Source organism: Aulonocara sp. 'chitande type north' Nkhata Bay, linkage group LG6 (assembly GCF_057382095.1).
Source record: "Aulonocara sp. 'chitande type north' Nkhata Bay isolate Kocher_YH1m ecotype deep benthic linkage group LG6, A_spYH_male_GT1.1, whole genome shotgun sequence".
Lineage (NCBI taxonomy): Eukaryota > Metazoa > Chordata > Actinopteri > Cichliformes > Cichlidae > Aulonocara > Aulonocara sp. 'chitande type north' Nkhata Bay.
Window position 1 is genome coordinate 19765986 of NC_141349.1, and position 27744 is coordinate 19793729.

At 41.2% G+C, this 27744-nt stretch overlaps 1 protein-coding gene across 8 annotated transcripts in view; it reads left to right on the top strand.

Moving 5' to 3' along the window:
• Positions 1-27744, top strand: part of inpp4b (inositol polyphosphate-4-phosphatase type II B) — a 173676-nt gene that overhangs the window by 63301 nt on the left and 82631 nt on the right. For 4 of the 8 annotated variants that reach the window (XM_086295440.1, XM_086295439.1, XM_086295441.1 and 1 more), the window contains one exon: positions 9098-9177. In XM_086295440.1, the coding sequence (XP_086151566.1) occupies positions 9098-9177 (80 nt within the window). Of the gene's footprint in view, positions 1-2164; positions 2336-4461; positions 4952-8898; positions 8998-9097; positions 9178-27744 lie in introns of those variants that run through there. The other 4 variants (XM_086295446.1, XM_086295447.1, XM_086295444.1 and 1 more) reach the window with 4 other exon arrangements.

Consider the following 27744-nt stretch of genomic DNA (forward strand, 5'->3'; position numbering starts at 1 on the left):
GATATTCTGTGCCACACTATCAAAGCCTGCATAATAGGCTGAGATAATGATTGAGTTTGTTTGTCATTGCAGCCCATTTCAGCACAGTGATCTGTGCCCCTCAAACATTTGGCTAATTAAACTAACAAATGCATTTAGTACTGACATAAGTGTATGGCTAAAACTTCAATTTTAATAATGCTCAGATATTAAGATATTGATTCAGTTCTTAATCACCACGCGTGGTAATGTGTGCTTGTAGTACACTAAATGATTTTGTTTAAGAATTGACTTTCCTTAAGCCTGTGCTATAATGGCAATTTACAATCATCTGACTCTGGAGATAGATAAGAATTATCAGTGAATTATGGAAGCACAGGAGTGAAGTCATGGAAAGCTATGCCAATTAAAAGCCCACTTCCACAATTTTCCACTCAATAATCTATACAACTATAGTTAACAAGGATTAAAGTTTTGCTTTCTTTTATCAAAGCCAAACCCAGAAGGCATTCATCTCTCCTGTTTCATTTTCATGTTTGCACAACAAGGCAGGCTTGTGTTACAGTAGGTGCATTTGATGCCTTTGACAGATTTTCAGAAGTTATTCATAAAGCAGTCATAAATAGTAAAAAAATATTAATAAGGCACATAATTGTGAGGAAAAAAACCCCTAGAGGAACACATAAAAGTGTTTTCTATCAAAGAACAAATCAGCAATATTTAATCCAGATAAGTCTGCTGAACACTTCTTAGAGCACGCACGCAACGCCTTAGGACTAGCGTAAGTAACAAAACAAGAAGTACACAGAAAGGAGCCTGCTGTAATATTCCTATACCGGCCAGACCATTAAAAATCATGTAATAACTGTATCAACTGCATCGTTTGAGGCCATTACATCAAAATGCATTAAATAAAGGCTTAAATAAGATAGACCTGATTGTAAAGGTTTTAAGGTTGTATACATATCAGGACATAATAAAAATACCAGGTCCTTTGGATGTTTGAAAGTAAAGGTAAATACAACTTCAAGTGAACTGCAAAGCATGACATATTACACTGTGATTTTGTTTATATAACAAAAAACCAAAAAGATCCAATTGATTAACTGATCATTTCTTCTAAAAGCACAAATTTGGGCAGTTTGTTAGTTTGGAGCATTCAGATGTACCAAAAAGGAAAGACATTAGCAATGATCCTAGAGAAATAATTGTTGCTTCCCATCAACCTGGGAGAGGTTTTACAGTCAGGCCATTTCCAAACAATCTGATGTCCATCGCTCTATAATGGCAAAGATCATTGTCAAGTAGAAAACCTTCAAGGGGGATGTCAGTCTATCTGACATCTCACTAAATGCCTCCCAACGTGGAAATAGTTGGTGGAAAGGACTTTGCCCTTGGAGTCATTCAGTCGCCCATGAACTCTTCTGTATAGCAAAGTATTCAAGAATCAAATGTGGAGCCATCTGTCCGACAGCTAACACCTGGCTGAAACTGGGTCATGCAACAGGACAATGATCCAAGCGCAGCAGCAAACCTAACATAACAACAGAATGAGTGAAAAAGAAAAGAATTGAGGTTTTGCAATTGTACGTACTTTCTACCATCGCTGCACATAAGACCCCCGCTGACGAAAACCAAATTTTAAAACATCCACATCAATCAATCAATCAAAATTTATTTATATAGCACATTTTAAAGACCGAAGTACACCAAAGTGCTTTCCAGTAAAATCATGATACAGATAAAAAATCACAATATGAAATATAAATTACAGATATAAATAAAATATAAAAGAATTGCCTAATCTAAATGCAAAGCCAGTGGATGTTTCCACTCTGTATGCTAAACAGAGCAGTCATTACTTTAAACCACTCACATGTAAAGTTAATACTATTGACCATCTCATTAGAATGCAGTGTTCCTGTGGGAAACACTGGGTGCCTGCCATCAATGTGTGCATTACTTTCACACTTAATATCCACAATTGCTGAAAACCAAACACCTTCTCCGTGGGAATGGCACACCCTAATGCCTCATACCATCCAGATTCCCATCTAATTAAGCGTTCACTGGATGTGCCAGGACAAGCTGTGAAGGACCCAACCCTCAACCTTCAGAACCTAAAGGAATCGCAGCACCCTGTGCCAGACACCACTCTCCATCCACACAGGTTACCTCAGAGCTGATTTTGCACCATGAGGCAGAAAACTTGTCAGAGCTCTAAACTGGAGATAGGTTTCCTCTGACGTTATCAACACATGATTAGTTGCGAGATAGCACAGGCCTCATATAAAAGGAGATTTATTGACTTCTAGGCAACCATCTGCAATCCTGTCTCCTCCTTGGTCAGTGCACTGTAAGTATCCAGTTGTTTTGTTTTTTATAGTGTTTGTGCAGAGTGGGCTCAAGGTGAATGGTAGGCAGGCTGCTAGAGGCGGTGATTAATTGTCATATCTGTGGGTAATAAAGAAGGTAAAATTGTAGAGTCATTCATAAGCTATTTTAGGGGATGGAGGGATTCTTCTCAAAATAAAAAATGAACTTCTAAATATGTCACCTTAATCAGTGCCAAAAGCTTTAATTCAAACCAGTACATGAGCGGCGTTGGTGCAGAATAGTTGTCTTTCTGTGTAGAAGTATTGCAATAAAGAAAGAGATGGCAGGGGTAAAAAAAAGTGTGTGTGAGGGGGCAGATCAAAAGAAGAGGAATGAGGTCAAGGTAGACACTATGAAAGAATAGGTCGGGGAAGAATGCAAGGACAATGTCGATTGTAGACAGCTAAGAATGAGAACACCCGGGGAAAACACAACCCAGTGCTTTTGTCTGTGCTCATCCGGCTTTGGGGTGACTGCTTGCTTGAGATCCCTCGTTGCCGTCTGTTCGAAGACTTCAGCTGCCAGTGGCATTTGCTCTATCGTCTTTGCCCAGGCTAACACATTGACTGCCTCCAGAATTATGCAAGGTCACTGAACGTGTGTTTAATGTGCTGGTTGGGGGGTAAAAGTGATTAAAATTAGCGTAAATAAAGGAGCACTTTTTCTTTAGGCTTTTCATTTTTCATTTCACTGCCAAGAGCTTCAAATATTTTAACTGCAGTGCTGTAGGTAGCTTGCGAGTCAAATCCCCGCTACTCTCAGCGTGCTTTCCAGGAACTCACAGTTATGATCCGCAATATGTCAAACATTTCAAGCTTCAAAGTACGGCATTAAACACGCTCCGTTGCCATTTGCTTGAGACATATTTTGAACAAGCTTTGGATATAGGATTCTCCATGCATGCAGTTACCCCCCAAAACCGCCTCTGGTTCTCTGAGATTCAAACTAATTCCTATTCTGTGCTGTAATTTAAAATGGGAATACACTGAAGAAAGGCCACAAAAGACATCAGTAATCACTGACAAAAAAAAAATAGCAACCAGCTAGAAATGCGCAAATGGATTTGGCAGGAGCTCTTGTGTGCATAAATTCTTTTTGCAGAGTCAGAGTAAGCAGTTTGTTAGCAGTCTGGGAAGGATCTCGGATAATCTTTTGGCAGGTATGAGTCCATGCATCAGTCTCTGGTTTCCACTTGCCATCACGGGTCATCAATCCTCATGGCTTTAAAGGCAGAGAGACTTTTTAAAATCCAGTGTTTCTGCCCAGCATTTCCTTATTTCACACCCGGCCAGTTAAAAGGTTAATTCCTAATCGCCATGGCCTCCGGTGTTCGCTGCATTTGCACCAAGCGATGTGTACTAAAAAATAACAGGTGTTTTGGTGGGTGGGTGGGTGAGTGTGTGCATGAAGTGTTTCAGTATGCGTGCGTGTCTTATTGTGTTGGCTTGTCTACCTGCCGTGGGTGATAAGGGCCAGTGTGGAGGATCGCCTTTTGTTCCAGAATTACTCATCCCTGTGTCAGCGTGGGAAATTTAAACCCCGCTTAATCTCCGTTTCAAGCTCAGATGCTGGTTAGAGCCTGAGCTCGGTGTCGCGTGTTGTTGTTCACCATTGTCTCTGAGCTTCTAAATGCATTGATGTTTCTATCAATGCATACCCCCCCTTTCTCTCTCAGCGGCAGCTGCACGTGTCGGTAAATATTTGAGTAAAAAATTTAGAGAGAGTCCTCTCGTGTGATCCTCGAGCACGCCAGGGTTCGTTTTGAAGTGTTTATCTGTATGTAAACACACACCTACACGCGTACCTTCCACCGTGTGGTCGGAATTCGTGTTAATTCAAGCAGCCATAACAAGTGTCTCTTTTCCTGTTGGCCATCTGAGTCACAGGCTGCAACCGAAGTGTGACACACAAGTCTGTGTCTGTGCGCTCCCTCTTCCTCCCTCTCTCTCACTAGATATTTCCCCCTATATTACTCTATATCTCTCTCCCCTTTTCTGTGCTGCTATCTTGGTTTTCTACCCATTAATTGTCAGTCTTCCTTCCTTTCTGCCTCTTCCTCTTCTCTGTTCCACCCTCCTCCTCCTTCATCCCCCTCTCTGTTTGTATGTGTCGACTCTCTGCCTCCCTCCCCTCCTGTCACTCCCTCCTCCACCTCTCTTTTTCTCTCTCTCTCTCTCTCGCTGGTCTCGCTTACCAAGCAGGGCACAGCAGCAACAGCAGTAGCGGCAGTAGCTCACTCTAGCCAGTTCTGAGACACAGCGGCGGCTGCAGTGTGCATGTCAATATGTGTGTGCGTGTGTGTGTGTCACGGTTTACATGTTTGTGTCAGCCAGTGTGCCTGCTGCTCTTTAAAGAGTGAATACAACGCATCCATGGAGTTACTCTAACGAAGGGACTGGAGGGAGATATGTAAGAGGACCATCCTGGAGTTCATTAAGAGGAAGAAGGAAGACATAACATCACTTTTTTTCCCTCCCCCGTTTTCTCTCTTCTTTATTTCAGCCTCTGTTTTTCTGTCAGACTCTCCTCACTTCTATAGCTCTCCTTTCACTGTCTAACTTGGTGTGCTGCTGCAAGGATTCTGTCAAACACAACTGTAAGTGGACTTCATCGTGTGCGTGCGTGTGTTTATGTGCTGCATGTATTTGCTGTGTACCCTCACACTCCTTGTCAATTTTAACTTGCTGTAGCTGTAATTCGCGTCTGAGTGCACATATTTGCATGCCACGATAAAGTGCGTGTCGTGACATCTCTAATGACTTAATTAGGCCGATTTGCAGAGCCCACTTTGTAGTGAGGGAGCAGCGCGTCCATGTAAACATTACTGACCTCCGTGGTGCAGATCTGTTCATAATCACAAATGTTAATAATACTCCTGATGCGTAGTATTGTGCCAAACTGTCACTGCTGCCATTTATCTAAAATGTCACTTGTTGGTGTGGCATGTGAATGAATGCCCTCTCCTCCAGGTATTCTCTGCAGCTGGTGAGTGTGTGCGTGAGGGAGAGACAGACAGGGAGAGAAGGAATGATTGAGAGAGTCTTACTGGGTGCCTGTGTATGTGTGTGTGTGTGTGTCACTCTGTCACCCTGTCACCCAGGGCATGGAGAAAAATCAATAGATCTACAGCTTGAGTTGGGCCGTTTACCTCTGTCAAGTGATGAGCAGACACTGTGGCCTTCAAGGGTCTGCAGACAAGTGCTCGGGATGCTGTGCAGACCCGCAGTCCGTCAGCTCTGCGTGCTCCTTTCATTTTTCGTACATGATTGATCTTGTGTGCTTTTGAGAGCTCTATTTTGTTACTTAAACCTGACTCTTTCCTTTCTTTTCTTTTTTTTTTTCAAAAACTGGCGACAGAGACCATACGTCAAAAGTTTTTCTTTTACCTCCCCAACTGGCGCCACTATTAGAGCTAGCCAAGGGAATGAGTAAGAGCAGGTGAAAAGACTGATAGAAAGAAGACAGAGCCAGAGCATGCAGGATGGGAACAGAGGTAGACCGTCATAATCAATCCTCCATGATCCTGGAAGAGCATCATTTGTCTTCTTTTCTCACTCTACTCCTCCTCTTGCCCTCATCTTTCTCTCATTTTCGGTGGTATAGCTACTTTGATTTTGAGTAAGAACACCAGTCTCCAGAGCTTCATTACTTTTAAAGCCTTCATCGTGAGGGGCCATAAAAAGATTCTAAGGAATGGATTTGCCAGACATTTTGTACCGACTTGCGAGTAATGGCTATGGGGGAATATAATATTCCTCCACGGTGTGTAATGGCCTTCTGTGCCTTGTGCTCTGGGTTATCAGGGCAAACTGGGATTGGCTAAAATCCGTCAGTGCTGAAGAATATGACATTGTGCATGTTAAGCTGCGCCTGCTGGGGATCCTAGCTCTGTTTAATTCATAAGAACACACCACTATGCTGCATAAACTTGTAACTGAATGCGATGCTCGCGTTTGTGTGTCCAGGAGATTGGGGTTGTTTTTAAGCATTGCACTGACCTTGTGTTTTGGTATGTTCCCCTTTCTCTACTGTGTTTGCATTCATTTGTTTTCCATCTTGCGACTGGATAGGGCAGAAGAATGTGTCTGGGGCAGTGTGTTGCCTTAAGAATATGGGGATTTGTATGGGGTAGCAGGAAAATGCCGGGGAGGAAATGATTGAGAGAAAAGGTCACTAGACAGGATGCCCTTTTTTTTTTTTTTTTTTTTTTTAAATCTGATATAGGAAACTGCAGAGACCCAAAAAGGGAGGGAGAGAAAAAGCAGTGCAATGTTAGGAAAAATGATTAGAAGTGAAAGTGTAGCTAAAAGACCAAAGAAGTGCTATAAATTGTGTTAACTCAAACATTAAGCTTTGCTTCTCATATATCAGCTGCGACTCCAGTCATGACTTAAATGTCCCATTTCCACAGGCTGACAGAGCATTGTTTGTGACCTTTTCTTTGTAGGTGGAGTGTAAAACTGTGTGGTGTTTTACTCTCCACCTCTGCTTTCAATCACAAACAGTAGCGTCCAGCTGGGGCCTTTCTAAGTGGAGTTTGGATGTTCTCCTTATGCCTGGATGAGTTGTCTGTGGGCACTCCAGCTTCCTTCCACAGTCCAAAGACGGGCATGTTTGGCCTAATTGGTGATTCTAAATTGGTTATAGGTGTAAAATGGAGTGTGACTGTGATAGCCCTGTAGACCGTAGATCTATATACAACCTCTCACCCGGGGGCATCTAAAAACAGGACTGATGGACGGATAGATCATAAACTATATAAAAGATGGATGTATCCACCATGATGTCACTCAATGGTTTATGACGCTAATAGATAGTAGTGTTTGTCAATAGTAGGCTTTGTTAGCAAGTAGTATTCATAGACAGTATGGACACATTGCACAGAAATACAGTCTAATTGTTGCTAAGTAACGTACTATACAGCTAAAATAGTGAAATTTCACTCACCAAACTCAGGGATAAACTTACTTATTGCTATTTATTAGACTGTACTCTTCCCCCACCAATCTGATGGCCAATCCTCCCTGAGCCTGGTTCTGCCAGATTTCTTCCTGTTAAGAGGGAGATTTTCTTTTCCACTGTTGCCAAACCACTTGCTTATGGGGGTCATATGAGTTCTTTTTGTGTATTATTTTTGGGTCTTTACTTTACAATATAATGTGCCTTGAGGAAGCTGTTGTTATGATTTGGTAAACAAATTGGTAACTTTTAAAAATAAAATAAGATAAGATAAGAGATAAGATAAAACTTTATTAATCCCTCGGGTGGGTTCCTCTGGGAAATTCGGTTTCCAAAAGCACAGCACCAACAAAAGTTACAGAGTTACAGAATATTATATATATATATATACACACACACACACACACACACATATATAAATACAGAGACATATATAAATAAAATATGCGAAGGGGATAAATAGAATAAATAGGAATAAAAATAAAAATACAAGTGAATTGCACATTTCGAGTATTGAGGTCTATTGCACCGTTGACTATTAACAAAAGTATTGCACAAAAGGTATTGCACAGTGAAGTGAAGAGGCACTACAGCTTAGTTGTTCCCCCCTCCTTTGTCCTCCTGTTTCCCCTCCCTCTCCCCTCCAGAGAGGAGTTAAACAGTTTGATGGCGTGTGGAACAAAGGAGTTTTTAAGTCTGTTAGTTCTTGTCTTGTCTTCACCCCCACATGAAAGTTGTTATGAAAGGGGAAGTTACCATGCAGTGAGGATGTTCATTTTAAATTTAAGCACTTTAAGAAGTGACAGGAAGCTTCAAGTGGCCATTGGAGGAACTGCTGTTTTTGACACTTTTACTCTCCGCCGTCTATCGACTAGAGATAGTTTCTGGTATAGCAGTTATTATTATATTTCAGGTTTTCTTCCAGTTAATTCTGCAGACGATGTTGTATATTTTAAACTTTTTTTTGCATTCATTTAAAAAAACTGACTTCACTTTCTTCATCTTCAGAGGCAGGGCAAAGCCTTTGACAACAATATGTAAGAACAGACAGGAGCGAGACACAAACTGTTACATGCTGCTATTTTTAGTTTTGGAAGAGCCATCAGTAGCGTATAAATGTAGGATTTATAAACAGCCAAAATACTGGGAGAAAAAAAGGGCTGAAAGCATCTTGATTGTGTGCGGATACTTTAATTAAAGTGTCTCCCTCATTATGATGAAATGCTGGGAATCACCTTTGTACCTGTTGTTAATTACCTACATGTTAGAGGTTTCTGCAGCAGCAGGAGCAGCAGCCTGTGTCCTTGGCACAGTCGCAGCCCTCCCCCCTTCCTATACAAGTTTTCATGTTGAAGGTGTCACATGCAGGTGCAGGACTGTAGGTGTGAGTAGACGTGCACGTATCTGGCCATTCCTGTTAAGGAAGGAGGGAACGTGCGCGTAGCCTAGAAATGTGGATCATCTCTCTTCGTTACCGATGGGCTCGTCCCCTACCTCTCTCTCCATGACCCAGTTCTCGTGTGCTGACACCCCGTGTTCACACTGTGCCTGCAGCAAACACATGTTGTCGGAGCAGAGAAAGGAAAGAAAGCGGATTAAAGGGAGACAAAAAAGGAACTTGTTTTCAGAAGTTTCAGAATTGTACTTGGCAAATGGCTTGTGCTTGTTGCTATCACCTCTATGGTGCGACCAAAAGAGGAGTTTGGTTGTTTTTTTTAATTGTTTAACTCTTTACCTGATACTTCATTTACGGGCTTCTTTCTTCTTTGTCCTGTATTTACAGAGCAGCTTCCTGGGTAGTGCCACATTTTCAGTTGGAGATCTTCTGAGGGCAAAAGATGAACGACTGACCTTGAGCCTCAGGTAAGGGCATGTTTCCGTCCCGCTCGCTGCTGGACCATATCCCTCAAACCTAAACTCAGACTTGTGTGCATCTTCTCTTGAAACTTAGCTGGCAAAGGAAATCCATCCACAAGAGCAATTTTTAGGAGAGCTCTGAAAGTTGCCAGGGCTTTTTTTTTCAGGGACGATTTGTTAGCAAGTGAGAATAAAGTAGTGCTCTAATCATCTTTGTTTTTTTGTGGAAAATTGAAGTGGAAATAACTGATTTTTTTTTCCTAAGAGGCTTTTAAATGAAAAAATGACAAGAAATTCCAGTGTGATGTCCGTAAGAATAAATATATAGCATCTTTCCCCCACACCAATAACACTTCTATGTTTGAACATTAGATTCTGAAAGTCAGTGGACGTTGCAGGGCACACGCTTACTTAAAGGGTTGTGAGGATATAATCAGTAATTTCACCACAAAGAAGATCGCTTGTTTGCCTTTTAGGGGGGCACATTGTCTCATCGCAAGCAACAGATAAGCTTTGGTCCTGAGCATTATTAATGCTGTTCCCTTCTTACAAACTGCTTGACATGACTATTAAGAGCTAGCGCGGAGATATGTAAATAAATAGCTGGCGCAGTTTGAAAGCCATAAAATTGCGTTTTACTGTTAGGTTTGATGATTTCACCCAAGGGGAACCTAAATATTCTGTTTGGGAGAAGATTACAAAGGAGCATTTGAAATGAACATCTGCTGATTGTTTCAGGCACAGAGCGAGGATAGCGTTAGCTCGATGTGCAAACTGAATGCAGTCTTTGTGTCGGTTTCACAGGAAACTGAGCTCGAGTAATGTGGAATCTCTGATGCCACTCAGATCAGGTGGACACCAGTTGCACACCTACATATTGGAGTTGTGCACTTGATTCATTTTTTTTTTACGTTTGCAAATTAAAAACAGGAGGATTTGTAATTATTTTTTGCTTCTTCTGTTCCATCTGCTGCAATAACACGCAACCCAACCTGCTCATCTTTACCAACATGGCCCTGAGTTTGAAGCGCTAACATGTCCACAGGTTTAGCTGACATTTAAAGAAGAAATTGCACGTGAAGACACATAAACAGACCCATCGCTAATGCTGAATGTCGCAAGGCTTTTCTAAACCATCAGAGCAGTGAAATTTTTTTCTCGCTAATAACTACTCGGTGACGATCGGTGATAATAATCTCCTGCTGACATTGCTTTATCTGTCCAGCTACCACTTCTGCAAAGGAAGGTGACTTATAAGGTGTTGCTCAGTAAAGTGTTACTCAGCGACGCTGCACATTTTAACCTTATCATAGCGAAGTGAATCCTTTTTGATACATGAGTTTTTGTCAGTTATTGAGACTAATACATTATCATTAAAAAGTAATGCAAACAAAAGGAAATTGCACACTAATTAAATGTCAGATGTAGCAAATATGACAGCTGGCAATTATTTTGTAGTTCAGTCTTTACATTGTTAACATAAATTTCATCATCTGGTATACTGCCTTGTAGCAGCTAAATTTGAAATGCCTGCTTTTATGTGGCTCCTTTTGAAACATGGACTAGGATTAAGCATCTAATTTCCACAGTAACCTGTGACCGACCCACCGTACCTTTGGAGCCTCAAGTCCAAAGCACGTCCACAGAAATCCAGCTTGAAACAAAGATTCTGCTCTGAACACGCGTCTTGATTATAACAACCACGATGAGGCTGTTTCTGACTGAACCAGTACTAGTGGGTGTGCGGACAGACGTAATCGTTATTTCAGTGCCCACAAAGACGGTCCTTTGATAGGTAAAGTAATCACAGATGGTGGTCTTGAGTGTGCAAGCCATATTGCAAAAGATACATGGAGAAGGGTGAAGGTCATGAGCGTTACCATGGAAACCGGAGACAAGTTCCCAAGTAGTGAAACCCAGTAGGTCAGTGCGCAGATATATTTGTATCTTCCTAAAATGCTCATACACGTGTATTTGTTCTTGCTTTGTTCTACGTCCTTGAGTCCATGGATCACGATCACAAAACCGTCACATTCCGCTTTTGTTCTGAAGGTCCGCTGAACACGCACAGTGCCTTATGGCTTTTCTTCCTCTTATGCAACCAGTGCGTTTGATTTAATAGTCAGGACGCTCTGCCTCCACCTGTTAACTGTTAAGATGAATCCGTCTCCTGTTTGTATTGTCAGGCTGAATTTCCCTTTTCCGTCACGCTCACAGTTGTGTTTGAAAGTACACCCCTTCGGCAATCTACTCTTTTTATTTCCTTCTTCTTTTTTCGAATTTCTTTTGTTATGCTTTTCATTTCCTGTAGGTGATCCAAGGTCACAGGGTATAATTGTATCTTGCACGATTGACTATATGAGCTGCAGAGAAGAGAGATTACGGGCCCCCTTTCTCCGTCTGTGGGCATTTGTGTTTGTGCATGCACACATTTTTGCACAGGTTGTTCTGAACAGCAGAGTATTGTCATTTCACTGCTCTGTAGTTGTACCACATTGTTGGGTTTCTTCTTTTTTTTTCTGTTTGGCATAGTGGGTTTTATTTCTGAGGATAACATGAAGCCACCACAAAGCATTTTAAAAAAAATCCAAAATCAACAATGGCCTGCCTATTCAAGGCCTGCTGTTACTGTGCTATCTTTATCACTGCTGCTACACCTTTATCCACCTGCACAAGCTGAATTCAGCTTGTTCAGCTATATTCTCTGAGGTGGCGTTGCCCGAGACTCTGAAAAGGGGTCAGAAAACTGAGTTCTGCACACAAATCATATTGATTTTTTTTTAACTTTCATCTTTGCTTTCCCTTTTTTTCTTTTGTGTTAGGGGTTAATTGGACTTTTTCAGGGTTTTGGTAATTTCTTCTTAGGTGAAACTTCAGAAAACCTTTCGCTGAACGATGTAAATACACTAACCAGCATGCTTTCAAGCCAAATAACTTGGCAAGCAAAAGCACACAGCACACTGTACTTTAATACAGTGTTCTGCTTGACAAGAACAATCCAAGTATTCATTCCATTTTTAAGTAGCTTAAAGTAAACTTGTGGCGCACTAAACAATGTCTGTTACCACATTAAAAATGTTTCCTACAGAAACGCACACATGGAGTCATTATGTCCCAAAGAGCTCTTGCTGGTGTGGCGTTGGAGCCCAGAGGTGTTACACTGACACCCTGCGATGCATGTGTAAGCCATCCAGACACACCAAGGAGAGTGCCTTTTATTTGATATGCTGTTTGCATGTTGGTTCATGCAGCGAGAAAACATTTCAGAGATGAGGAGCTTTTCGTGAGTATGCATGATTCATCCTGGGCTGTTTGACCTGGTGAAGAGTCTGTGATTCACAGAGCGGGGCACGAAGTCTGCGACACTGATGTGAGGCAGGAACGCGATTCATTCTGCCCATTACAGGAAACAGATGCTTCATTTAAACGGCGTCCTAATGCCCACTCAGTCGGTTGTTGCAGAAAGTCAGTTAATTTGAGCTGCTTCGCTCGGAGGAGAGAAAAGGGGAGCGCTTTATCTCGACGAGGCAAGGATTGATTCCCTTCAGTGAGTCTCAAAACCAACATGACTTTGACCAACTTCGCTTCATAAGCTCTGGGTTTATATTGGTGCTGAGCATAATGCATGTGGAGCTGAAATTGTTGGTTTTTTTTGCCCAAGTTCACTCTGTTACAAGGCTGTCCACCTCAGAGCTCGCTCCTCATTCCCACAAATTCTTTGCATCCCGGCTCCTCTCTCAGGTCTCACGCTCGCTTTCATGTGCGGCTGGTTCGGATGTTTGTCACGGATTGTTTTTGTTTTTCCGTAAGGTGCAACCGGTTTGATTTAGGTCACTTTTTCCTTCTTTTTTTTTTTCTTTATTTATGAAACTTCCTGTCAGCTTCGTGTCGAATGAGCGCGCTTGTTGGATACGAGGACTCGGCCCGTGTGAAGATCTTTCTCTTTTTGTTGACACCAGAAGCCGCTGAAGTGATGATGAGAAAAATCTTCCCTTCCTGCAGCCTCTCAAAATGACCAAAAAGGAAACACATACAGAGGCCCATCAGACACTCAGCGGCGTACAGACAGACGCACGCTCGCACATGTCTTTAAAGAAAACACAGTTGGGCAAACAACACCAGAAAAGGTAGTTAGAGTTTGAAGTTTGCACCTTTTATTAATCACAGTTTCTGTTTAAAGGGAATTATTGATGACATAGGTTGCTCGGCACATAAATCCCGCTCTAGTTTGCCTGGTGGTAATTTTTGTAACCCACCTGCAACATCTATCTGAAAAGATTTCTTTTTAAAACAACCTCATGTTAAATATCTTCTCTCAAGGTTTCCATCTCTTTGGTATTCTTAGAAGAAGATGGAAATAGAGGTAATCAAGGCTAGAGTTTGGAAGCTGAAAACAAGGGTCATGAGATATCTGTATGCCGTCGTGTGCACATGGCTGCCTGGTCATGTGTATTTGTCTTTCAATCTATATTGCATCAAAGCAGCACGGCTTGCGTTTTCCTGCCTGAGGTTATACCTCTGAAAACTCACATAACTCCTCACAGCCCGCACCGCTTGCTGTGAAACACGAACGGCATTATATCCAGTGTTTTAAGATGCATTTGTCGAATTCTTGGCATGCTTGTTCATTTTCCATAATGTATGTTCGCTGCGCAATGCGGGATGCAGTAATGTTTTTGCCACTTAGAGGCGGCAGAACAAGCTGTAAACACAATATTGACAAATTACCACCGCGTGCATTTAGGCAATGTGTTAGTTATTAGTTTTAGCAGCTTATTTGCACATTCAGGCACTGCAGAGAAATTTTTAGCACATTTTAATATGCGCCCTCGGTTTCCGTCTGGCTCACGAACATCCAGTGTTACGTCACGTGTCATTTATACTCAGTTGTTGCTCGGTTTTGGGTTACAACCAAAAGAAATATTGTTTTCTTGAACTGACTGCCAGATTCCTTTATGACCTTTACCCACACAGAATGTGGAGCCACTACAATAACTAATCACCATCATGTTTGAGTTCTTAATTACCTGCTGATTGCAAACAGAGATGCATTGATTGCATACCTCTGATATTTATCAGAACAGCTCACCATGTAAAATTACTACATGGTGAGCTGTTTACCGGCGGTTTATCCGTGAAATGCCATTGGGCGTTTAGCCTTGTTCGTTCGGACTCAGTGGACACATTCGTCGGCTTGTATTCTCGCTCTATCACATCTCTGCAAGCTCTGTAGACATTTAATTTTAAAAAATAACTGGATAACAATTGCTAAGTAACTACTAGCTGTACTTGTTTGTCCCTTCAGTGTAAAGTTCATCTCAGACAGATTGTATGTAGCCTGGTTTCAGCAGGGATGAACAATGAAGCCACTGTACAAGAGGAGCTGCAAAGATGTCAGTGCTGCAGAGGTCTCTCAATAATGCATGTTATATATACACAGAGGAAGAAAGATGATTATTGCATAAACATGCAATTGCCCAATTAGTGACAGAGTCTTCATACTGTTATTTCAGTAATAGTTTGGCCCTTGCTCTTGTTCTGTTGCCCTCTCAGTCTCTCACACTGTAGTTCCCCTTTTGCACTTCTTGTTATCACTAAAACTTTATGCACTCAGTAGGAGAGGCACTCTCTGACCCAGTTCTAGAGCACAGTTTGAGATTTGATTTTGATAAGAATTTGTATGCTTGTGTTAGTGTGTGCGTGCCTGTGTGTACGTGTGTATTGGAGATTTACCATGGCGAGGCTACATTATCACAGACCAGTGCTTTTGCTGCCTGGCTTCATGGCTTATTCATCCATTCCCATTAGATAGGGCCTTTCTTTATTGTCCCACCAGCACCAGTTTAGCCTGCTATCATGATAATATCATTTTACCACCCCAGAGTCCTTTGTATTATGCTGTCCCAATTCTCATGCTTTTCCACAGACAGCCAACTCTCCTTTACACTGTATCCCCCGTGGCTGATTGTATCGGAGCCTGACCTAAGAGTCTAAAGATCAACTGTCTGATCCAGTTATACTGGAGAAAAATTGTGGCTCTTGCTGGAGCCGTGAGTATGGTCACACTCGTGCGTGTCTGCTTTTGTATTTTTCACACGTTAATCTTGCCCTCCTTTGTTGCACACACCCACATATATGCTGTCACTCTCTTAGCATCGGCATGAGATGCTCAGCTCCAAACAGATGAATATTCATCTATTTTTAAAAATGTAAATGGAATCGAATGAGGTGTGTGATTTTTTTTCCTACCGTAAAAATGTCTTTATTTATGGCTTCTTTGTTTTATCAGTGCAGCAGTGAATGGAAGAACATATGTACTGAAGCGGTTAGAGGAGACTAAAGGACACTTAAGGCTATGGCATTTGAGTGAACGGCTGGTGGGAAATGTTTTATCTGTAGTCTGCACCTGGAGAGGAAAAGAACTGTTGGAAGCAAGTTGGTGTGTGTGTGTGATGAATCATCCAGGAATGCGTTTAATGTATCACTTCATGCGCACACAAACACAGACTGTATGTTCTAGTTAATATTATTAACACGCAGAAGATATTTAAAGGTGGGTGGGGGCAATTTGGGGCTAAAATAAATGCACACAAGACTTCCTCATTTTTACTCCTTCAACACTAAAGCTGGTTTATTCGCTGCACATTGTTCTGCATAATATGTGAGCTCCCCCAGGAATTAGGGCTCATGGGCTGAATATGAGAATAATAAACTCGGCTAGTGCAGCTCAGCAGCATTATAATGCAACTGAGTGAAAAACTGTTAAATATGTATATAAAGTTTACACGGGAGTCTGTGCAGTCCCCTGAACTCAACCAAGTACAGGTTTACTGCTTCCACAGGAAAGAGGAGGCTGATCAAAAGCACTTGAATAATCGATCATCAACTAGTGTGAGCGCCTCTGTAAAAGCACAAGTTGTGGTAGTTTACTGGTCTGTACGATTCAGGTGTGTGTTGAATGAAGCAGTCTTCCTAGGACTTGATGTCCCATTTAATTCAACCCAAGGTCAGGCCATGCAGCGCTTAGAAGAACCCAAGTGCTACAGGCGTCAGCCACCATGTTAAAAGTTCATGAGAGTGCAATGAGAAAAAAAGACTGAACAAGTAAGGCTTGTTTTGAAGTACAGCTCATGTGTGCAAAGTTGCATCTGAACAAACCACAAAAACAATGACGAGACGAGCAGACAAGACCAAAGTGGAGACGTGTGGCCACAATACACAGCAACCTGTTTGTTGAAAACCAGCAAGCAGCAAAAACGCCTCATACCAAAATGTCAAAGGTAGTCATTGAGGGTTGGTCTTGCATTTGGTTTGCAGCCATATGACCTGAGCACCTTGCAGTTATTGGGTCGACCTATCTGTCAAACAGTCTAAAGCGACGATCGTAGTTAGGTCATAAAATAGGATAATGATCCAAGCACAGCAGAAACTCTACAAAAGAATGGCTAAAAATCAAAGAATGAAGGTGTTGCAACAGTCAAAGTGTGGACCTCAGCCTGACCAAAACGCTGTGGTTGACCTTAAGAGAACTGTGCATAAATAAATACCCACAAGCCTCAATGAAGCAATCTTGTGAAGAAGAGAGGGCCAAAATTTCTCAAGAGCCATGTGCGAGACTGATTAAGTCATTCAAAAAATGATTAACTTAGCTAATTGCTACTAAAGGTGCTTCTTCAAGCTGCACATAGTTTTTCACAGGACTGCATAGAATCCTGTGAAAAACAGGAAAATATTTTTTTCACCTTGCTTTAATTATTCGGTCATGACTTATTAACAATGCCCATAAAGTGTAACGGTACATCAGGGATACCCTAAGCTTACTATAGAGCTCTTAGGCTAAAATTGATATTGAACAAGGCAATCGTGTTGTGGTAGCTCAAGGTCAGTCATTCCTCAGGTTCTTCCTGTACATCATGTCTTTGCAACATAACACTAATAGGTGAAAGAAAAGGAAAAATTAGATGCGGCGTGAAGAGCCAAAGATGGAGGAGAGAGATTTAATAAGTCTGGCCCAATGTGGTTCTGAGGCATGCTAGGGGCACAGCTCATGCCAAGAAATAATGGGATAATAATGAAGACAATATGGTGGGAAGAAGAGGCGAAGACAGTAAGTACATAAAATCATGTCTGGCAGGTTTCTGTTTGTTTTTTTTAATGCCATCCTCTTTTCTTTTTTCTTTTTTTTGCCTTAAATTGTAGTGTGCAATAATTCAAACCCCCTGCTGGGGCACTGAACACAGAGCTATGCAATCTGCCCCTTTGCTCCATCTCCGATGTTTCACACATGCCTCGGAGGACATTCTTGTCTGCCTTCCATTATAATAACTTTGGCAATTTGAATGCATATAATGTCTTTAAAAAAATCAAATGTTTCACCCATTGAAATAATGCTGTATGCTGCTTCCTAAATAATATAAGATTAGGGCTGTGCGATATGACCAAAATCTCATATCCCGATATAAGACATCTAGCCTCCCGATAACGATATAAATCACAAAAATTTTGTACGTGGTGTTTTAACCGATGCATGAAACGATAAATTTTTAGACATAAGTTGTAACGGCCGCCGTTTTCTTTGTGAGCATTTATTACGCGACGTGCTGCAGGGAAAAGCCTGTGCTAACGTTTGAGTCTAAGGTTTATTTTTTAGCACCTGGCGGCTCTTTTTTGCTTCTCATCTGTAAACTCTCTGCATACTCGTTCACGTGATTCAGTTTATTTTGAAAAGTCTCAACAGGATCTTGAGCTTTATTGTGAAATGTTTATGTGGAAAATAAACAAGCGGACACGCGATGGTTTTACCGTTGTTGTTGCTAACGACAACGCATAAAAACAGGCGCTTGTGATGAAAAACGATGAAAAAATATTGCCGTAAACAGTTTATTTTGCGACACCACGAAACAAACGATAGCGTAAAACGAAACGATAGACGTTTTTATATCGTCATCCGATATAAATCGTTATATCGAACAGCCCTATATAAGATTATAGACTGAATAAATGTACACCTTATAAATGTGTCAAATTAAAAATAACACACAACACTACCACTATGTGTAATATACATGTGTATTTCCATTCAAGTGATGTTGAGTGTAAGTGCACACGCATGTATAAGTTCTCACCCCAACCCGTTGTGGTAGATGGACGCCCCCCCCTCCCCGAGCCTGGTTCTGCTGCTGGAGGTTTCTTCCTGTTAAAAGGGAGTTTTTCCTTCCCACTGTCGCCAAAGCCCTTGCTTACAGGGAGTCATATGATTGTTGGGGTTTTCTCTGTTGTGTTATTGTAGGTTCTACCTGTATAAATAAAATTGAAATTGAAATGTTGCGTGATACACTCTGGAAATCCCGTTTCAGATCTTTCCTTCCAAGAGCGTCCTTGAATGTGATACTGCATGATTAAATATAATTGTTAATTAATTATATAATAATTAAATGATTAAGTAAGCACAAGGGTTGCACGTGTACAAAAGCCCTACTTATCAGGACGACTTTTGACTTTTGCCATCCAGCTTCATTTATAAAGCCCTGCACATCCACACGGTTGTTATTCTGTTATTCTGGATAATAACGTCTCTGCTCAAGGTAGGGCTAGGAAGAGCTACACCAGTGTTTACATGATATCACGAAGTGATAAGTCACGGTACAGAGATGTAAACTCTAATGAGCCAAAGTAATTAATATGTATGGGTGAATAATACCTGGGAAATGGCCTTTTAGCTATATTATAATAAGCAGGATTTTATTTGGATTCCCAGACTGTACAAATCCCTCAACTCGTATGTTTAAAACATGTTTCGTCCATCGTTGCGCGCTCCTGTTGCCAAGATAACGCTGCTGCCGGATTTGTTTTGGTGTCTGATTCCTCTAACCTTGGGAAATCTCTAGAGTCACCAGCTCATCACCGTAACAAGCGTCTCAACAAACAAGGGTAACACACATCTGTTGGACTTGTGTTTGTCCAATCATGCATGCTGCATATCCACTGTGACATGTATCTTCCATTAGCATAACAAGAAGCTCGTGTTGACTCATAATGTTGACACTGTTTGTAGTAAACTGCGAGTTAGGCTACACTGCGGGGATGTACTGCTCGGGTGCTTTTCTATTGTTTTGTTCACCCACATTTACATAAGTGGCCACTCAGGTCTGGACACAAAAAGAGTCGGGATATGAGCGTGGATTTGTTGTTTTAGGCAAACGTGTAATCCCACAAATACAGAAACACAAACACACCACAATGGCTAGTGGATATGTGTCCAAATCCTCCATTTAATAGTCTCTATGTTTTTATGATGAAGGCTGACTGTAACTTTGCAAAGTCTAAACTGAGCCTAGCTGCTGTAGGTCAAGGTCAAATATTTATCTGGTAGCCTTAATCCAGTAAGAGTAAACTACACATTTTATTTATGTACAGTGGGTTGTTTTCTTTTAATTTTCACTTGTGAGAAAGAGGGTGAGAGGGAAAGCTATAAGTTAATTGTAAAGAAAGACATATAAATATATTGTATATATGTGTGGATGTGTGTGTGTAGGGCTGGGGGGTTGGACTGGGGGTTCTTTGCCTATCTCCCTTTTGTGTACATGAAAGAAAGGAAGCACAGAGAATCTATTATTACTATTGTATACAGACCACTGTTTGCATAAATGTCTCATTTCTATGCTGCTCCATATTAATCTGAAGTTATATATTTCTGGGAGACGTATAACACCATGCCCAGTGTCTTTTGAACACACTGGGAAGAAGCCTAGGCAGAATGATAACGCCCTGCCCGGTCTATATCAATGACCTGTGTCAATACTGCTCTTAAATCCCTTTCATTTACAGCGAATGGGGAAGCAAGCTGTGTGCTGCCTGCCATTACTGTATCTGAAAGCTAGTTTTTGATAGCAGAGTTATGGCTGACCTTTCTTAGCGTGCTTTTTCATACAGGCTTGTAGTATCTTGGGGAGAGTTATCCTGAGACTGACTGTTGTTATGACCTCAGTCTGCTTCTTAGAGTGTGTGACTGTAAATACTGCATTTTTCTTTTTTGAGTGTGTTAAATGTGACTTTATTGAGCTTTAAATTGGAATCCCGGTGGTCCAGTGACCATGTTGGAATGGCTGAAAAGCATTTTTAATTCTTCTGTGGAAATTTTAATTGGTTTAAAATGTGTCTATTTTCATCCTTTCTTAGTGTTTGTAAAGTTTAGCTTATTTCATATTCCATTTTTATTCTGTACCATCTGTTTAATGTTTGTTCTTTGTTAAGCATAGCGCACTTTCCCAGCATTCATTTTAATACGATGTGACATGCGCTGATTAAATGTGTTTGCCACCGGCAGAGCTTTTTGCAAACAGTATCTGGCTGTGAGCTTTTTGGCTTTTTCATGAACTGAAAGCCAGAAAGACTATCAATAAAACCCATATACAATCTTTACCATCATATATTGCACATGTTTTTTTTACTCTTGAGAGTCACGTGAACAAAACGAGTGGTCAAATGCAATCAGTGCTCTGTCGCTAAGCAACTCCCTAAACCCAGTGAGATGCGAATTAACACATTTGCCTCATTCAAAACAGAAACTGATATTTGTTGATGAACACTTTCATTGTTCACTTATGCTGCACTTTGAACAGCCAGCAGTGAGTTAAACAGAAAATGAATACCTGAAAGAATTTATAGAGACCAGGGAGAGGACATCAGATGAGTGGTGGCTCTGTACTGAAACCTGAACAAACAGCACCTTCTCATTCTAGGTCATCAATGATCTCATAGATATTTGCAAGGTGTCTTTATCAGTGTCATGACACAGCTCATCTGGTCATGGCAATAGTGAGACTAGTTTAAACTCTCAAATTACCATACTTTTCCTTTGTTTGTCATTTGTGTGTCTCTGAAACACAACACAACAGGAGAGGACTTTGAGGGGACGGTACACCTGCTGCTTGGTTTATGGTTTTTTGTCAGACTCGGGGAGCATGCTGTTGGTTTGTGTGGAGCCTTTCCCCTCATTGCCGGGTTTCAAAAATGGCGATTTTCATTTTTGCGAAGGTGTCTCATCAAGTGACACCACTGACTGGCCAATCAGATGCATGCAGTCTGCTGATGTCACATTTACGCATAATCTCAGATCGCTTGGAACTTCGTCCAAGCAGATGTTAAAAATGGTACCTGGTACGACGTGCTACCACCGAATGGAAAATCGCAAGTGTGCTCTATATTGTCAAAGTGCCATATATTGATTAAAATATCAAAACGCATTTGACCTCAAAGTCAACATATCGGTCTGAAGGTCAAAGTGATAATAATGCTACACAGACCTATGAAAGTATGTTTCCTACTGCTGTTGTTGGCACTGACAACATCTAGGGATGTAGGAGATGATATATGGTGAGTCTAAATAATTTAGTTAACTTTACGTTACTTTGGACCTCTGATCTCTTTTTCAAGGTCACATAAGGTTAAACTTTCAGAAAATGCTTGCCAGTTCTGCCAGTTATTAAAATAAGGGCTTCACTAGAGCAAGTAGTGCATTTGTTTGTACTGCACTGCAAGCTTCTTAAAGTATGTTTAAAAAGAACAGAGAAGCTAAATTAATATATAAAAAATGCAGTTCTATTCTTTCAAAGTAAAAACTGCCCAGAAAGTGAGCAGCTTTGTACTTTCAGAGTTTATTTTGTTGGATTTTTTGTTATTTTTGGATGTGTGTGTGTTTTGTTATAACTTTGACTGTTTTTCATTTTTATATATCTTTTGGTCGGGCAGCACTGTGGTTAGCACTGTTGCATCACAGCAAGAAGGTCCTGAGTTCAATTCCAGCATCAGGCTGGGATGTTTGGAGTTTGCATGTTCTCCCCATGTTTGCGTCGGTTCACTCTGGGTACTCCGCCTTCCTCCCACAGTCCAAAGAGATGCAGTTTGTGGGGATAGGTTAACTGGAAACTCTAAATTGCCCAAGTGTGAATGGTTGTGAAAAGGATAAGCAGTAGAAAATGAATGGATGGATATCTTTTGGTCCTTATTTCACTTATAGTCAGTTTCCTATATTTCCCACTTGTCAAGAAGCAGCCTTGGTTCACCTATGATCCCTTACCTGGAAGCAGCTTAATATGATTACACTACTACAGCTCATCAAATCTAAATAACAGAGATACTTGACCTCCAAACCTGTTGTTTAGTAAAAAACAGTCTGTGTTAAAGTTCACTTCAGCTTTTCCCAGATTTAAATCCAGTCACGCAATATGCAGATGAAGTTGGCATAGCTGGTTTGCTTAGTCATGAGCACCTTCTGGCCTAGCTAACGCATGAAGGTTAATTCTTGACACATACTTTTGTGTTTAACAATCATGCCTAATAATGAAAATAATTGTGGGATGTGGGTTTTCAGATTTGAGTTGAGATCGTTTAATCAAAAGTTATAATTTGGACTGAGTGGCTTTTCTCTAAAAGTCACATCTCACCATTGTTGGTTTAAAATAATTTACTAAGGAAGTTTTACTTTAGTCATTTGTGTTATTTCAACTAAATATTGTGCACTAAAAAAGTCACTCCTAAGAAACTGACTGCAGTTTATCTTAAAATATTGAAACAACTCAATGAAAAGCCACTGAGTTAACCACACAATATTTTCCTTAAATAACACAAATGACTCCTAACACAGGTGTATAAAACACGTTGACATAACTTTTTAAGTAAATCCAAAATGAAATAAAAAAAGTTTTTCTTGAGTGTCATGGGATTGTAGCAGAGCTGTGAAGTGAGCAATCAAAAGTCACAATCATCACTGCCGTGCCGAGAGAGGCACCACTGCATCCTCGTCTAAAGCACCTTTTTCAAACTAGTCTAAGAGATGTTAGACACGCCAGAAGAGAGCAAAAACCCTGCAGCTTGTTGCTGTTTATTCTGCTTTACCATATGCCAGTTGCAAAGATGAAGCATCGCTAAAGGCTGATGGAACAAATGCCAACACAGGGCACCACTCTTGAGAATCAAACCCAGCTTCACTATTGTCTCCATTCTGCCTCTGTTGCTTTAACTTCACCCCTGCAAAGTCCCCAGGGATTACGAGTCTTTCGAGTGCCTTAACCTACATCCCTGCGTGCTTCACTCACCCGTTCCCATCTGTCATCCTGTGTGTGTGTGTGTGTGTGTGTGTGTGTGTGTGTGTGTGTGTGTGTGTGTGTGTGTCCGTGTGAAGAAAAGTGTGGGTGTGCAGGTGTATTTACGTTGTTTTACCACCTTAAACACTCTGCAGAGCCAAGACCTTCCTACCACGTCCCCTATTCAATTCCCTTGCTAGTAAGAGTCAATGGAGCACAAAACACCTATCATTTACTGCCTACCTGTGTCAACATGCCACTGGCACCACCTCAAGCAACAGTATCTCTTACACTCCATCTGCTTTCCTGTAGCTTACACGCACTCACGATCCTCCCTCCTCTCTAACACACACATGCACAGTGCTGTTTGCATACAGCATCCCCTTCAACCCCTCATTCAAAGCTATATAAGGCTTGTTGTTGCTCCTCTTCCCTGAGGCTGTTATATCAATAGTATAGTCCTTATGGCTTACTTCTAGTAGGGTTCCCAGGACCCTGACATGGAGCACACTGGCGTAAACCTGTTTCAGATTTCCAGTTAACGGTTTGGTAATGATGTAGAAAGAACCAATTCTGTGCCAAGCAGAGCGAGGGATTGCTCTTTTGCCGTTTCTCCTTGTCTCTCTGTGCACAATTTGTATGCATGCATTTCTGGCGTTACCGCTGTCTAATGTTGATGCCCGGAGCTTTGATGCCTTTAAAAGTGTCACCAAGGTCACAAACAGCAGATGTATTGATCAAATGACTTGCATAATCTATTTATCAAGCTACCGGTGCTGTTTTGCAAGTGCCATTTGGCTCCTTGAAGACATATGTCTTAAAAGACTGTTTCCAAATCACTCAGCCGATGAAAATAGGATAGTAGAAAAGAGATCAAATGCGTGTTGTCAGGATGTGAGATGTCCAAATCCGTCAGACTGGACACTAAAAAGACTTTAACCCGTCTGCTCTCCAGTACAAAGTCTGTGTAATATCAGAATGTCCGACTGAGTCCATGTGTGAGTGTTTCCAGTCAGATAATGCATCTGACATGTTCAGTCTCCTGCTGCCTGACACATGGAAACACAGTCCTACTGAGCATCAGTTTAAATTCTTGATGTTTGGGTTCAACTGATTCCAAAAATGACATATTTTTATGGTTATTAAGTATTGCTTGTTAATTTGAATATGAAAGCATGAAAAAGAATGCCTCTAATATACATATATGCATCCATCCATTCTCTTCCACGTATACAATTCAGGGTTGCGGGGAGGGTGAAGTCTATTCCAGCTACAAACCAATTGTTTAAAATTATAACAATGAATAATAAAGTATTTATTAAAAGTTAGTTAGTTATGAGGGGAAATTTAAAAAAAAATAAGACTGAAGATCATTTTTAGTTTTAAATCTGCTCAGGAGTGAAATTGATTTTAGCCTTTTCTGAATGAAATATCGGTCTTTGTCCCAAGGAAGAGGAAGAGCATTTCTTCTCTTCTTTGTCCGGTCTTTCTTTGATCTAAAGGGTCATTAAGAGCTTCCATGTCTGGGCTGTTAAATTGATTACCATGTCAAAGCAGGGCCTTTCGCTGTGTTTGGGAGGTTTAGTTTCTTATCTGGTCAGCATCCATCCTGACACCTTGAAGGTGAAGTAAGAAGGCCCATCTGGCACTTTCGTCTTCGTGAGTCTGGCGTTCTCACGTGTTCAAGATGATTCTGTTGGTTTTATGCTGACTTTTGAGTGAACGAAAAGGTGAAACTGTCAGGAATCGCTGTGCGGCAGGCAGGAGTTGGACCCAAAATGCAGGACTCAGACTCGGGGAGGTGAACTCAAAACACAGCTTTATTTGCTGGGAGAACAAACATACAAACTAGACTAAACTGGGAAACCATAAACTAAGAACACACAGGGAGATCCACACACAGCATGAGGGACGACGTCACGCCGAACAGAGGGAGACGCAGACAGAAATACACAGAGGGTAAACGAGGAAAGTGGGAACACAGGTGACACTGATAATCATAACGAGACAGGGCGGGGTGAACTGAACATGACATGTACGGGCGTGAGAGTCACAAAGTAAACAGGAAGTGCACAGAGGTTCAGACAGGAGGAGAGAGAGCACGGGGAAAAACACAGACATAACGGGCTGGGGAAACATGAAACAACCACAAAGGGAGACGAGGGCTCATAAATACACAGGGCACACAGGGGGAAGAGAGAGCACGGGGAGAACTTGGACATAATGGGCAGGGGAAACATGGAATAAAACATAAGGAGAGACGAGGGCTCACAGATACACAGAGGGGCACACAGGGGGTAAAAGCCATGAAGGGAAAACACTTAGGGAACAACACAACAGGGCAACTCAGAAAACATGGCCTAAATAAGGAACAAAATACAAACATACAAGAAAACTAAGAACACTGGGCCAACATGGCCCAGGACCATGACAGAAATGTTGAGCGTCAGCCGAGTGCTTTAGAAGATATGGAAATCGCTTCCCATTATGCTGTTATTGTATTTATCAGAATGTCCCTGCCGCTGATGTCCTACAGTGTCAAGTGTATTGCTTGAACTAATATTAGCCCGTGTTGTCAAATAATATCAAATCTCCCCAGTGCCATCAGCACCCGTTATCAGTATGTTTAGCGCTGGCCTTAAACAAATCATTTGTTTGGCTTTCTGTACTAGATGTGAGACGATGATAAGTTGTGCTTCTGCACAGTAGCACATTTATCAAAACTAATGAAATGAATAATCAAACCAGCATGGACATCACTTTTTGTGAACTGATTAAGTTGTTTAAAATGTGAAGAATAAATAAAATCCTTTGCTCTGATTTTTTGGCACTTACAGTTTGTCTCTGTTAAAAATTTTGGACCTTTTTTTGTAGTTTTCGATTTGATTTTATGTTTCATGCACAATGAGGAAAGTTACAAAACAGCACCAACCTTTCCACGATGGAGACATGCTTATGGGTCAACAAGGCTGCTGTGTCAAGAAAATTTTAGGTCATTTGCAGGGACAGATTGATAGTTTGAGCTCCTTAACTCCAGAGAATTACACTTTCTTCAAAGTTAATATAAAGCTACAGCCAGCAGCGAGACTCCTGAAGTCATCATACAGTGACTCCAAGAAGTTGTCCCGCCCAGTCCTTGACTCAATCCAGCACACAACCACATCATGATGGTTTCACACAACCAAGAAATAGCATGTTACTTACAGAGTTTTAGAGGCACTGTTCAAACATTTGTTGCATTTGGACAGAGCTGAGGTTGCTGTACTAGCCTGTATGCTAAGCTAAAGACCTCTCTACTCTTATTTAACAGAACACCTAAGGAAACAAGCTTAATAACACTCAAATCACACAAACATTAACACCTCTATCCATTGTCCTCTGTCCTCCAGTTGATTGTGTGCGTATCCTCTCAATACTGTTGGTCAGCTTCTTTTTATTTGAGATCAAAGGAGTCTGTTTTCCCCCAGGTTTATATCACTTTGTTGAAAAAGAAGTGAATATGTCATTACATTCGAAATGTGACTATGAGATTTTTTTAGATCCATTTGTCACAATTCAACACTTGCTGTTTATTGCGCTTTGCAAATGTAGCGTGATAGCTGGGTTTGACCTCTTACCACTTATGAGCTGATGGTGCTCCACTTACTGAATAAGTGGCTATGAAGGTCATCTGAGCATACAGGGCACTGCACTACCTGCCCACTTCCACTCAACCGTCCTCTCTACCAAATTGTCATTGATCTGCGTTTAGCTTTTCTGTGACTTAACATCAAATACATGCCAGACACACAGCTGACTGACTGGAACTGTTTATAAGAACGTTCACGTCTTAATTGTGACAACATGCTCGTAGTAGACGCAAAATAGAGTTGAAAGCAGGCAGCACATAATGGATATGTGTGCTTCTGTTTGTTGGGTGAGGTGAGGAAATAAGCAAATACAATATTTCTGCCTGTGATTGACACTCAGTGATTGCTCCTTCCTGTTCATATCTGGTCTTAAATTCCATTTTTATTGTTTGGCACATAAAAACTCATTTCTACTTAAGGATAGATTAGTTTTTTTCTATAAACATAAGGATTTGCAAAAGCGCGTTGGAAGAATTATTGGTGTTTCGTGCTCGCGGTCTCCTTCGAACAATTTCAGTGTCGAGGGACAAAATCCACTTTCCTTGTTCAAAATGCATTATAAGAAATCTTTAGAAGTCTGAATGAGGAAAATTGAGTGTCCTCAAAAAGGGTGCAAAATTCCTCCCTTGTGTTGCTGTCCCTCTGCTGCGGCTCTGTTGCCCATGAAGCCGCAAAGAGAGAATGTACTTTGGAAACTACTTGCTAAATCTATCTAGTGTCTGTGAAGAGAAACAGAAAATAAAGGGAAGGAGAGGAGGGGAATCCATCCATCTGTTTATCTGTAGTTGGGGGTGGTGGTGGGAGGCTAAGAAGGGTCTATTCCAGGGTGTCCTCCAAGCTGGGCATGCCCAGAAAACCTC